The following is a 13691-nucleotide window of genomic DNA, read 5'->3' on the forward strand; positions in this document are numbered from 1 at the left end:
TGGCACTCCAGAACTTATGGAACATAAGACTACCTTCAAGAAGCGAAGTCTTTGAAGGAAAGCTACCATCAACGGATGACTGTGGTCAGTACTTGCTGTGTCTGGCAGAGCATCGCACAGTTGAGGCTTGCAACTACTGCCTGAAGTTTATGAAGCGGATAAGGTGCCACTTTTGCATTAGGGCCTGTGCCAGCTTTTAAGAAAGAGATACTTGCTACAAGTACGAGATGCTTCGCTTTGGCTTCTCCAGCACCCCGAGAGTGTTCACTAAAGCACGGCAGTGGTAGTAACACATTTTTGGCCTCAAGGAACAACCATTTTCCGTATATGATTGGCTCTTCACTGCTTTCTGTCCCTCTTCCTTTATGTGCAAACAACTGTACATGCTGTGTCTACTCTGGGGTCTTTGTGTCAGTGGGTAGAAGTGTACCTTTACCATAAATATGCAGTTTGGGACATTTTGCTGGACTCGTATCTCTTTCAGTAGCCAGAAAACAGAGATTCTCTGTGATAATATTAGTTGTGCTCTTTACCCAGTAACAAACCTTAAACGTTATCTGTGGTGTACTGCTTGCCGGCAGTTAAATGATTTGATATACTGAAAGCTAACTAGACACTTAGGACTTCTTAAGTGCCCACCTATATCTAAATCAGGTCTGACTAGAGTCATCCAGAACACGTTGATTATGTTGCGGACTCATTGCGACTAGTAAGCAAGCAATTCTCCCTATGTTGGTTGTATTTAGAATGGATGTTGATTCGTTTCATGTTTATTACTGCGTGTCTTTGGCATACTGGAATCTTCTTCCCCACTGTGTTGCTTTACATACTGTGTTGTTTTCAATATGTGCCCTAACAGCTACTTGTGCTTTATGCTGTCTAATGTCAGCCCAGAATTTGCTTATGTTCTGTTTCAGCATTTCTTCAACTCTGCATTGGATTCTTGCTAAAGTGATGTCTTCGTAATCTTGCATTTATTTACCCTGTGGCATTGTCCTTGATATTGACTGTACTAATCTCACACTGTGTAATCCTCGAGTCTCCGTGAGAAAGGCGGACTGTAAATCTATATATATAAAGACAAGTGTTCTGACTGACTCATCAAAACCCAGCCCAAACCCCTGGACCGAGAAACATGAACTTTGGGGAGAACATTCCTTTCATGATGTAAACACCCACTAAGAAGGGATTTTAAGAAATTTGCCTCCTAAGAGGGTAAAAAGGGGTAAAATGTGTTTTCCCATAGGGATACAGCTTCCTTGTATGGCTGGCAGGCTCTTGCCTGTTTGCTCCCCCCCCTCTCTGATTGGTCAGCTGTGGAACTCTGTGTTCTGAGGTAAAAATCAGGTCAAGGAAACTGCTGACAGTTGAAGAAAGGAGGTACAAGACTCTTGAACAGGGATTTTATATACAAGTCAGTATGGCAACTGAGTTTTTAAATGTTCATGGGGATATGGTGCATGAAATTCTCTTCATCGGTTTTCAGCATCAACACCTTTGTGAAGCTTGGGTACTATGCTATTATACTTCAAGACCCACTTAAAAAAATATAAACCCCAAAAATGTTACATACCCATAAGTATTATAACTGGATTTAAAGTAGTTAAATACCGTAGTGAAGCACGGGTATCAAGCTAGTGTATATATATAAAGACAAGTGTCCTGACTGACTCATCAACGCCAAGCCTAAACCCCTGGACCTAGAAACATGAAATTTGGGAAGAGTATTCTATTCATGATGTAAACACCCATTAAGAAGGGATTTTAAGAAATTCGTCCCCTAAGGGGGTAAAAAGAGGTAAAATGTGTTTTCCCAAAGGGATACAGCTTCCTTGTATGGCTGGCTGACAGCTTGTGCCCCCGTCCACTGCCAGCTCAGCCACCCTTCCCTGATTGGGCCAGCCTTTCAAAGTCATTTGCATATGTGGGCTGATTGGGGCTCACAACATTCCATACCTCACCCCCCCCCCCAAGACAGTTGGAACACAGAGGTCATTTGCATATGCGGCCTGATTGGTCCTCACCCCCCACTTTCTTAACAGGATGCAGTTGCTATTGGGAATCATTGACCGTGTCCTGAGGTAAAATGCACCTCCCAGTCTTCCCCTCTAAGTTCACTAGGGTTACCAACTCAAAAAAAAAAAGTTACATACTCATAAGTATTATAACTGGATTTAACATTGTTAAATATCATAGCAAAGCACAGGTATCAAGCTAGTAAATAAATAAATAAAATTCTTAGCTGTGTATCTCAGGAGAAAATGGGGTATAAATACTTCTTATAAATTAACTAGTAACAAAGGCAGTTGTGAGAAAAAATATGATGGCTGCGTGCGCGCGTGTGCGCGTTCGCATGCGCGCTTGCCAGCTGGCTGTGAACACCACAAACCCTTGCGCTGCCCCTGAGGTGGTGGGCATAGACTTCTGCTCTGTGCCTGATTCCATCAGTGTGAAGGGGGCAGGCATTGCTGTCTTCTCCGCTCCTGATCCCAGTGGGGTGAAGGGGGGAATGGGCATTGTCTCCTGCTCCGCACCTGATCCTGGCTGGATGATGGCGGGGAGTGAGCATTGCAACCTGCTCCGATCCTGATCCCAGCTGGGTGATGGTGGGGTGGTCATTGCCACCTGCTCTGCTCCTGATCCCAGCTGGGTGATGGTGGGGGGTGGGCTTTGCCACCTGCTCCACTCCTGATCCCAGCTGGGTGAAGGCAAGGGGGCAGGCAATTTTTCCTGCTCCGTGCCTGATCCCAGCCTAGGCTTCCCACTGCAGTGCACTCTTGGAGGGACGGGCTTCATTTTCTGGGCTTCCCTCTGCAACAGCGCCCTCTGGAGTTGCACCACAGTAGGAAGTGAGTTGTCTGGAACATGGTTAGCCTTATATATAGTAGGATTTGATAAATGTGTGTGAAACGTGTCATGTGAAATTCTGAAAATTATCAGAGCTTGACTTCTGTTTTCTTCTTCTTTTCTCTCCGCAGAAGATGATGTTTGTGTATTCAAGTGTTCTATATCAAAGGAGACGGAATGCAGTCGAGTCGGCAAACAGTCCTTCATTATCACGCTGGGATGTAATAGTGTCCTTATACAGTTTGCAACGCCAAGTGGTATGTTACCAGTCAATTTGCATTTGCTTTGCTCAAATACGCAGGGCTAGTAGCATTGCTGCGGTGGAGATGCTGTGTGGTCCATCCCCTCTTGATGTCTCATCCTCAAGGTGGAAGAATTCTTTCTGGTACTGAATTGTTGATTCTAACCCCTTGCCCCAGGGCAGGACTGCCTCTGTCCTCTTCAAACAAAGGAGATTCCATAGAGCTGAATGGCGCTTGGAGTTAGAACAGCAAAGTGACTTGAGGCATTTTAAAGTTTTTATTGTGGAATAAGCTTTTGTGAGCCTAAACACAGTTTGTCAGGTGCAGTAATGTCTGGTGCAAACCTTTATTGGGAGGTGCTATTACAAAATGAGGCCAGAGGGTCTGCAACTCATGAGTTAAATATCCAGAATAGCTAGGCCACTTCTACCTGGTGACAAATTGGTACCATTAAATGAATAGTGGACATAAATGGCTAAAGGAGAACTATTACTTTTGTGATGCTCTGGCTACCACCTGTTAAATCTCCGTTAGGTCCATGTCTGGTGGCCCCAAAGCTCCATATGAAATCCAGTTCAGCAGCTTCCATTCGAGACTCCTTTTAAAGGTTTTTTGGTTGAACTGTGGCTGAATGCCCACAGAAATTAAGATGCTCTTGCTTCTAAGCATTACCATTTTTCATGTCTGCTTTATGTCCGTTTATTCTCTTGCATAGAATCCCACTTGGCTGATGTAAACGCAGAAGGACATAGCATAGGTCATGTTAAAAGATGTGCTGGTGAATGAGCCTTTGTGAGATGGTTTCTGGGTGATATTGGATATGTGATAGACTGCACTGTCTACAAGGGTTAAATCTGAGCTAATTTAAACCCACTGCTGCCTGTTTCCAGGTGATGCAGAGATCAAATATGTGATTCAAAGGGCATCATCATCATCATCGTTAACAACAACAATAATAATAAATAATAACATTCGATTTATATACCGCCCTTCAGGACAACTTAATACCCACTCAGAGCAGTTTACAAAGTATGTTATTATCCCCACAACAAAACACCCTGTGAGGTGGGTGGGGCTGAGAGAGCTCCAGAGAGTCGTGACTGACCCAAGGTCACCCAGCTGGCTACAAATGGAGGAGTGGGGAATCAAACCTAGCTCTCCAGATTAGAGTCTCATGCTCTTAACCACTACACCAAACTGGCTCCCATTACGATGGTGTAAGAAGGAATCAAAACTAAATGTGTAGCATTCCTAGAAATGATGAAACCATAGGGAAGAAAATCATTTTATTTAGACACCTGTGGTGAAAAATAGAAATTTATGTCATATTTTATGCATAATGTAGGTAATCTTTATAATGCAACCAGGCATGTTAGAAATTGTGATATGAAGTTATAGCAAGCAACAATTACAAACCTATCCAGTGTTAGAGATGAAGCTGCAAGCAGTTTTGCCACAAAAAGTTTTACTTGGTTTAAGATGTTAGCCCTCTTTTATCCTCAAAACAACTTTTGGAGGGTTACAATGATTTTAAAATAAGACAGTTCAGTAGCTCAACCTTGCTCTGCCATCGAAGTGCCACTGAAATGATCTGCTACGAAAGGCTGTCCTGCCACAGGAGCCACCACTGAAAAAGCTGTGAAGTAGGTAAATGCTGATCTAGTCAGCTTGCAGGATGGCGCTCTTAAGTGAACCTTGGCCTGAGGAGTGAAGCAGCGCTGAAGAGTTGTGGGCCTTCCGCCATGAAAGATTATGTAATAACCAGCACCTTCTGTTGGATCTAGAAACAAAAATTAAGTATTTTAATATTAACAGGTCCTCTCTCTTCACTTCAGTCCAAAATCGAGAGAAGGGCCATTTTCTGGTAGCTGTGCTCCCCTTCCCACAAATTCTTCTGGTACTCCCCCCCCCCCCCCCCCGCCGACAGTGTAACAATTCGTGCACATCCAGTTTATTTATATTTGTTTAACTCTGCTTTCAAGATCTGAGTATTCAAAAATTTGGAAGTAGGAGAGGGGAAAGATCAGTATTGGCAAATACTACATTTCTATAGAATTTGAATCTCTTTAGAACACTGAAAGAAGTCTCTATAGACTTTTGTGTGCCATATTGAAGGCTAGAAACTGGGAGATTGTTTTAAAATAGCAGCTGAAGTTTGCAAGATTAATTATTAATAGAGCAAAATATTCCCCCCTAATAATGAGATTTCACTCACCAGTGCTACTTCTGTTTTATTACTATTGTCCTTGTGTGGTGGACTCGTATGTTGGTGAAATAAGTGTAGGCATTGTGGCTACTAAGAGTTAATAATGTCTGCAAACTAGCCATGAAGAAACTTTAGATTGGAAGCAGAGCTGTGAAATTCCTTAGTATTCTCCTAGGAACGGCTGTAGGTCTTAACATGGGCTGGGTAAATTTTCTGACTTGGTGTACTAGCTGTGGCCCACTTGGAGGCTGCATGCCTACTGGATCTCTAATTTTGGTGCTAAGGTATTAATAGGCGTAGGTACCTCATGCTACAGTCATGAGGACTAGACACTGTTAACAGTCCTTCTGTAAAGCTGAGAGTATGAGAAGAGAGCCCTAGTCGTCCCCCTGAATCTGTGTGTTGCTACTGAGCTCTTTCTACCCCGCCTTCCCCTTCCCCTCATCTGCTTCATTTTTTAAACCAGAAAGCATATTGCCTGCTAGCCAGAGGTTCTGGGTTGGATCTCAGCAATGACATTTGAATGCTAATAGATATTTGTCTATCTGTAGCAGTAGAAAAGAGCAAGAGTCCAGTAGCACCCATAAGACTAACAACATTTGTGGTCACAAGGTTGATGGTTTTCCATTTTGTACGCCTAAATGCTGAAGTGGCAATGCTTGGTTCTGTTTTTAGACTTCTGCTCTTTTTATAATATCTTAAAAAACTGCCGAGGCCACAATGTGGAGCAGTCTGTATTCAGTGAGCGTACAGAGGAGTCGTCTGCTGTGCAGTACTTCCAGGTAGGTTGGGATCGATGCTGCTCTTTTGCTTAGGGGGAGGTACTGAGTAAAGACCGAATGTTTTTGTGTACATTCAGAATGACCGAGAAAGGACTGTCCAATAAGAATAGTTTTGCAAATTGAGAGAGTTTGAGTGTCCACTGCTGGTAAACTGCTGATTAATGTTTTGACATTTAGGGAAGAGGGTTGGAATTCTGAGGACAGAGTGTGAAAGAAGTTTGTTAAGGACTGGGAGAATAGTGGATTTCGCTTGTTTGTAATCTCATGCTCCTTTGGTGTGCTGTGAAGCGTTAGAGAAAGTTTTCAGTGTATGTGCAAGGCTTTCCCCACAGTGGTAACATCATAGGCCTCAGCTGCAGGTGTATGAATTTGCAGGGCCAAGCCTTGGTCACCAGGAAGACACCAGGCCGTGTGAACTAGCTCTTGTATGTTGCCAGTGCAGGGGTATGCCATCTTTCTGGGTGGCTTCCCCTGTACAGTGTGGAATGGAGTATCAGAGAGAGAGAGAGAGAGAGAGAGAGAAAATGGGTGAGAATTTCTCTTGGCATCTTTTGGAGCGATTAGTCACAGCCTGGTTAGCATTTGGGATATTTCACGCATGTGTTCAGTGAGCATTTTCTAAAATACAGACTTATTTGCCCTCCTTTCTCAGTGGTGGTGGTGGTAGGATTTATTGGTTTTAACAGGGTCTCTTGGGTTTCTTCCTAGTTTTATGGATACTTGTCCCAGCAACAAAATATGATGCAGGATTACGTTAGAACGGGCACCTACCAACGGGCAATCCTGCAAAACCACAGTGACTTTAAAGACAAGGTAAGGGGGTGCACTCTGATGGCCCTTTTGAGGTCATTCAGTAGCAGGTCTCTGATTTTGTTCTGTGTTATTGACTGGGTTTTATTCTTTTTGTTTTACATTTCCATTAATTTATATATACACAAACACATATTTTAGTGTATTGGATATTTTCCCATGGTCCTCTCTGTTTACATTAATTGTGGATGCCAATCTGAAAGGTTGATGAGGCCAACGTAATGTACTGAGATGCAGCGTTGGCTGGCTGAAGATCAGAGTGATCCACCAGGACCTTCTTGTTCTCGTACACAGAGTGAGCGGTTTCCACATTACTTGCACGGCAGCAGCATGAACTGCTTTGAGTAAGATGGCCACGGCCTTTATGCTGTCACTGGGGTGGGGCTGGTGTTTCTGGTTGTATTATGTGGCTTTATTGTGTTTCCCCTTTTTGTCAAGCTCTACCTAGAAATATAGGAGCACTCTTCCTGAGTCACTTTTAAAAGGGTGATCATTGCTGGTTTGGATGCAACTCTGCACTAATTTGTTTCAAACTGTAGGAAAATCTCCCTGACACTGTAGTGTGTCGCTCCAATAGGCTACTAACTTGCAGCTACTTCCAAGATTCTCTTCTTTGGAGGGAGGGGGTAGAAATACGCAAGCTGATTGCCTGAGCTAGCAGGATGAGTTGGGGGTTTGCGTTGTGTGTTTCAGGAAATATTGGGTATCGGTGGTGGACGTTTCCTCTGCAAGAGAACTTTCTGGGAGCGTAGATTGTAGGGCTTCCAAATGGTCATTCTTCCATACCTTCTTGATGCAGTGCAGGATCACTTTCGTTATCTGCAGAGGCTGTCTAGCTTGCCGCCATGCCTTCTGTCCCCTTGGACGGCCCCTTATTAGCATCCAGGGTTGACTGGTCTGCTGAACAAGAAAATGAATGAAATCCGGCCCTTAAGTCAGAGTGGCGACCCCTGGTGGGGTTTTCATGGCAAGAAACTAACAGAGGTGGTTTGCCATTGCCTGCCTCTGCAACCCTGGTCTTCCTTGGAGGTCTCCCATCCAGTTAATAGCCAAGGCTGACCCTGCTCAGCTTCTGAGATCTGACGGGATCAGGCTCTCCTGGCCTATCCAGGTCAGAGCACTGAACAAGAAGCACTCACAAATAAAGCCAGTATTCTCAGGTTGTTGATACTGACTTTCTGGGGGTGTTTCTGACTGGGGGAGGAGAAGGCTTGGTACCCTTCCTACCGTGGAGCATTGAAACAGAGGCTTTCAAGGGTGGAAGAAGTCTGTTCAGTCTTTAGAACGTTGCAGTTGCCAGTAAAGATGGCTTGGCGGTAGCACATCTGGGGGAAAAACCTGGATAATGCGGAGAGGTTGCTTGGAAAAAATGCAGCTTGCTTTTGTTCATTGTCTGGCTGTTTTGCCTACTTACTTTTTCTTTCCCCCAGATTGTATTAGATGTCGGCTGTGGTTCTGGCATCCTGTCCTTTTTTGCAGCCCAAGCCGGAGCAAGGAAAATCTACGCAGTGGAAGCCAGCACGATGGCTCAGCATGCAGAGGTGTGTAAAGTCTTAGGGCTGAGGGGAACACAAAGGCTCAGGTTCTGAGACGGGGGTACCTGGGGATGTTGGTTCCCTTCTTGCTTTTAGGTACTGCAGCTCTGTAGATGGAAGGGAAGTCTGGGTCAGGCGCTCGGCTTTGATGGAAGGGTGAAATCAGTAACTTCCCCCCACATGTTGTCTCGAGAGATTTTGAGAAAATGTGTTCAGTTTGGACATTTTTGAGTAAAAGCTGACAAAACGTATTTTTTAAATGATTATGGAGACAGTTTCTAGTTTATGGCAAGCTTTGTCTATGACGCTTAAACCTAAAAATTCCAAAATCTTAATGGCTACGAGGAAAACGAGCAAAACCCCCATATTGGCACGTTGCTTCTGGAGACTCACTTTAGTGGTTAATCCATGAAATGCATCTGCAGTGGCCTTAGCAAAGTTATTTCTCTGCAATGCACAGTTAGAATAAGGTGTATTCGTGCACACTTAGTGAGAAAAAGACATATTAAAGCACTAGGGAATTTCCATACTACTTTAATAGTGAGATTTTCAGACACTGTTTTCTGAATGAGTAGGATGCCAAATCCTGCCATCTTGTGCCCTAGAAGTTCACATCTGCAGAATGTGCCTACAAAGAACGGCTCTCAAAAGGGAGGATTAGTTATGTCTGTGGAACATGGCAATGCCACATAATTTTCAGGGCCACTTTATTACAATTACAAGCGATCCAAGAAACATAGTAGAAGGATGTTCCAGATGACTTTCTCCCATAAAAAATTAAATGATATGTTGCTACATCTGTCACCAGGTATAACAATACAGTACAGTCTTTTCATCTTTGATTGATATCGAATCAGTATTTCCCTTTCCCTTCAGTATTGAGAAGCCCAGTTCCGTTGTTACCAATTGCTCTGCATTTGCTCTCTAGAGGTGTGCACCAAAAAAAAATCTGTTTCGTTTTTGGATCCAGGGATTCCAAACCAATCATGGACCATTACTGTTTTTTTCCAGATGGGGCCTTGCCGGCTCGAGTCTAATCCATTTGTTTTTTTTGTCATTATCGTGAGTTTTGGCCCCATTCTTTGAAATGAGGGTGCTCCAGGCTTGTGTGGCGGGGGCAGCTATTTTTGCACTTGATAGCAGCAGAAAAAGAGTAACAAGTGGTATTACAAAATAGATATAACAGCAAAAACCACGTGATGTGCCTACTAACAACCACAATGATGTATTTAATCATACAAATACATAAACCACATTACACAGTAAAACACATATACAGTAAAACGACTATTCATACAAATGATTCCACACCTCACATATGGAAAACCATTAATACAGTTGCTAAAATACAGGTACCACAGAATAATAAAGTGCTGGTGCTACAATTTGCTACATGAATTCATTGCACATATAATTATTAAAGTGCAAGTGCATAGTAACAACTCAGCATATTATACAACAAGAATTGACTTTATTTTACTGGATATTCTCACTCACTAATTGGACTGTTGCTATCCAGGACCTGTGAAATAGAACATGCTGAGATGTTACTATGCACTTGCACTTTAATAATTATATTAAAGAAATTGTCTTAAGAAGTGGTCAGTAGGGACAGTAACACATTAGTACTCACAGCTTTGCTTTCAGGCTGCAGCATCTCTTCGGTCTTAGCTTGCCTTCTCAGCTTCCTCTAGCCACAATCTAGTTTTGTCTAGGAGAAGAAGGAGGGCTCCTCTTATTTCAGGCACATTTGGGAGACGTAGCCTTTAAATCCAGCAGATTCAGTATTCATAAAATTATGTGGTAGCACAAACTCCTGGCTTTTGTAATGTTAAGGGGTAATTGTTAGAGACATAGCTTGTCCAGCCACAGAATTGTATTCAGCGCCCCCAGATCCTTTAAAGAAACCTGTTTGTCAGCTTTTAATATATAAACTCTGAACTTTCTCAAATAAGTGCCTTTTCCTAGATTTCTCACTAGACTAATAATTGTTTTTACTTCCTATTGCTTTCTTGCCCAGACTGTCTCTTGGTTCCTGGGCATGGCCTCTGAATTCCTCAGTCATTAATTGCACTTTGGATTGGGAATTCAGAGGCCATGCCCAGGAACCAACAATTATTAGTCTAGTGAGAAATCTAGGAAAAGGCACAGCGATAAAGCTCATGAGGGCAGAGCACTGGCTCTGGTTGTTTTAGCTGGGAGAGATGCCGCATTGCAGGTGAGCCAAATACTCAAGTACCTTGAGTATGCCCATGTTCAGAATACTGGTGGCTTACTAGAGCAACTTTCTTTGGCACACTGCTTCTCTGATGGGGCAATCCTTACTTGGCAGAGTTACACTGTGAGCCACCTTAGTCTTTGCTTCCATGTAGTGTAGCTGATGGGCCAGGACAGAAACTAATTCCGATTAGCCCCGCAGTTTATTTGGAACACCTAGAACTTGATAGGCTGTTTGGCTCTGCTGGGTCATTTTCATCTTGAAATATTTAGGAATGCTTTTTGTGCTTTACGCACGCATGAACCACGTGCCAGATCTGGATGCTTGCTTGTTTTATTTTAAAGAGGCAAGTTGCAAATTATGCACACATGTTTTTGTTGCACTTGGAAATCGGTTCCCAAATATTTAACATAACTGTAGGACGGCATGAATCTTGAGTCTTCCTGGCATCTTATCCCTAAACCACTATGGCAGATTACCAGGAGAGGGAGCCCTCATAGCAAGTGCTGGAGTGTTGTACTGCATCTACTGGTTCAACTGCGATCGGGTCACACAAAAAAACATTTGGCCCTGTGAAGCTGTTGACTCTGGTGTGGCCTACTGAAAACGTGAAAAAATGACTGTAAGTGCATCGTGGGCATACCAGAACATAAAACATCCATCCCCTTTGAGAAGAGCAAACAAATAGAGTGGCCGTGGGTTGCTAGTCCTTTTCTAACTCTCCCTCTCCCCTTCCTGGACAGGTTCTAGTGAAGAGTAACAACCTCACTGATCGTATTGTAGTAATTCCTGGGAAAGTGGAGGAGGTCTCACTTCCTGAACAGGTGGACATCATTATCTCTGAGCCAATGGGTTACATGCTTTTCAATGAACGGATGCTGGAGAGTTATCTACACGCCAAGAAGTATTTAAAACCCAGCGGTAAGCGACTTCTGCTCAGGGTGGTGGTGAACTGGGACGTATGGGTTGGGATGGGGGTCTTTTTCAGGCTTCTTCTGACACAGCAAGCCAATATAGGCATTGCGTTCTCTGTAAGCTGGCAGGTTTCAGGTGCTTAAACCACAGGACATGGTAGCAGTTTTGCTGGCTAGAGGGAGTCACTCCAACTTTCCTAGTTTTCTCCATTTTGCTAATCTCCATGATTTATGCACAGCAGCTGCAGTCCATCTGCCTTTATAGTCTAGTGAAGAAAGACTTGATGCATGGCAGTGTGTGTCCTGGGGCAGGACCTTGTGTTTCCATTGAAGGTTTTAGCACTTCAGAACAAGTGAAAAGTAAATAAGTAGGCTTTGGACAGCAGGCAGGGTTACTGTTGAGGCATTTGGAGGCAGAAATTGGTATCAGGGAATATGCCTCGGACTGGTTTAAATATTTCCTCATGGAATAGATTCAGAGGGTTGCTGATGGAGACCAGCTTTTTTCAGTGTGGGAATTGACCTGTGGGGTTCCACAGGGCACAGTCCTACCCCCCATGTTATTCAACCTTTGCATAAAGCCTTTAGGAGAAATCATTCACAGCTTGGAAATCCCCAGGTTTGCAGAAAAAACATGAAAACTTTAAAATCCTTAATTTTTAAGCCAAGATCTCACGATGTTTAATTAATAATATCTCGGATGCCAAGATGCATTGGAAGAGGTGGGGGGAAGACAGCTGGATAGAACAGAAGGCAGTGGGGAAGTGGGCGCTGAGCTGTGGCGGTGTTTGGGGTGGGAGGGTGCCTTGGTGGCTGCCGCTTCCCACACAGCCCAGACGTTGCCAGTGCTCAGCAGCCCTCACTATCCAGGGCGGGAGGGAGAACAGATTTCTGGGGCGGGGGTAGCTGCTGAACACTGTTTGTGATTAGCAGCAGAAGAAAAAAGATGTGTCGAGTACCAGGCGTTATAATCATTTATAGCCATGCCATGTTTATTTGGTTGTGGTATCACTGATGCCACTGTATACTGAAGTTATAATGCCTTAATGCTAACTTGTTGTATTCTGTCAGTAATCTATCCTCTAGCCATATTAACCATGTTCTCTCCAGTGTATAATTATTGCTCTCCAGGCCCCAAGACAGGGCCTCTCACCTTATCTTTCCAAAAGTATGCATCTCCTAGTTAGACATGACCTTCAGTGTCTAGATGCCAGTTTTGCTACTTTGCCAGATGCTGAGAATGTACTGATTGTTTACTCATAACTATAAGAGGTTCTTACAGAACCCGTGTAATCTTGTGTGCCAAAAACCTAACCGTTGCTGGGGTGCGGGAGTTTTCAAGTATATCATAGCCTCTATGTTTTGATTCCTCACTTCTACCAAGCTCTGTGATGGAGTGCAGACCTGAACTGTAAAATCCTGAATAAAACCTTTTCTATTGGAACAAATGCGTGTTCACTGGAGAGGGACTAAGGGGACTGCCAGGGACTGACCTGCCAGGGACTGACAGCTATGTATATGCATGAAGGCAGAGTTTCATTCGCCCCTTAAAGAAGTGCTAAGGAAATTAAAGCTTTAGGGCTCCTTTTAATACAAAGTGACATTTCTTGACCACAAAGCAAGAACTTTGATTGTAGTAGTAAGCCTGTCATACCAGTACTGAAACATCTGTTCTTTTAAAAAAAAGTAGTTCCGAGCCTACAATTTCTGCTTTTCCTTCTATTTCAGGAAATATGTTCCCAACCATTGGGGATGTCCACCTAGCTCCGTTCACAGATGAGCAGCTCTACATGGAACAATTCACAAAGGCAAACTTCTGGTGAGTCTCTTTTCTTCCATTAGTTCCAAAACCTGTTTGGTTCTGATTACTGACTTCAACAGTTTATCTCACCCTGACATGGGTAGCACAGGTGAGCCTAATCTCGTCAGATCTCAGAAGCTAAGCAGGGTCGGCCTTGGTTAGTAATTGGATGGGAGACAACCAACGAATACCAGGGTTGAGAGGCAGGCAATGACAAACCACCTCTCTTGGTCTCTTGCCCATGAAAATCCCTCCAGGGGTTGCCACAGCTATGACTTGATGGTACTCTCCACCACCACAGTTCATTTCATAGAAGAAGAGTCCACAAATTGGTAG

The 13691-nt window shown here is 43.7% G+C and overlaps 1 protein-coding gene across 2 annotated transcripts in view; it reads left to right on the top strand.

Annotated features, from left to right (window-relative positions):
• The window catches only part of CARM1 (coactivator associated arginine methyltransferase 1), a 74410-nt gene that overhangs the window by 15821 nt on the left and 44898 nt on the right, over positions 1–13691 (top strand). For both annotated transcript variants that reach the window (XM_055002698.1, XM_055002699.1), the window contains exons 2-7: positions 2979–3104; positions 5971–6077; positions 6786–6890; positions 8318–8428; positions 11384–11561; positions 13283–13373. In XM_055002698.1, the coding sequence (XP_054858673.1) occupies positions 2979–3104; positions 5971–6077; positions 6786–6890; positions 8318–8428; positions 11384–11561; positions 13283–13373 (718 nt within the window). The remainder of the gene's footprint in view (positions 1–2978; positions 3105–5970; positions 6078–6785; positions 6891–8317; positions 8429–11383; positions 11562–13282; positions 13374–13691) is intronic.

Source organism: Eublepharis macularius, chromosome 18 (assembly GCF_028583425.1).
Source record: "Eublepharis macularius isolate TG4126 chromosome 18, MPM_Emac_v1.0, whole genome shotgun sequence".
In the NCBI taxonomy this organism is placed as follows: Eukaryota; Metazoa; Chordata; class Lepidosauria; order Squamata; family Eublepharidae; genus Eublepharis; species Eublepharis macularius.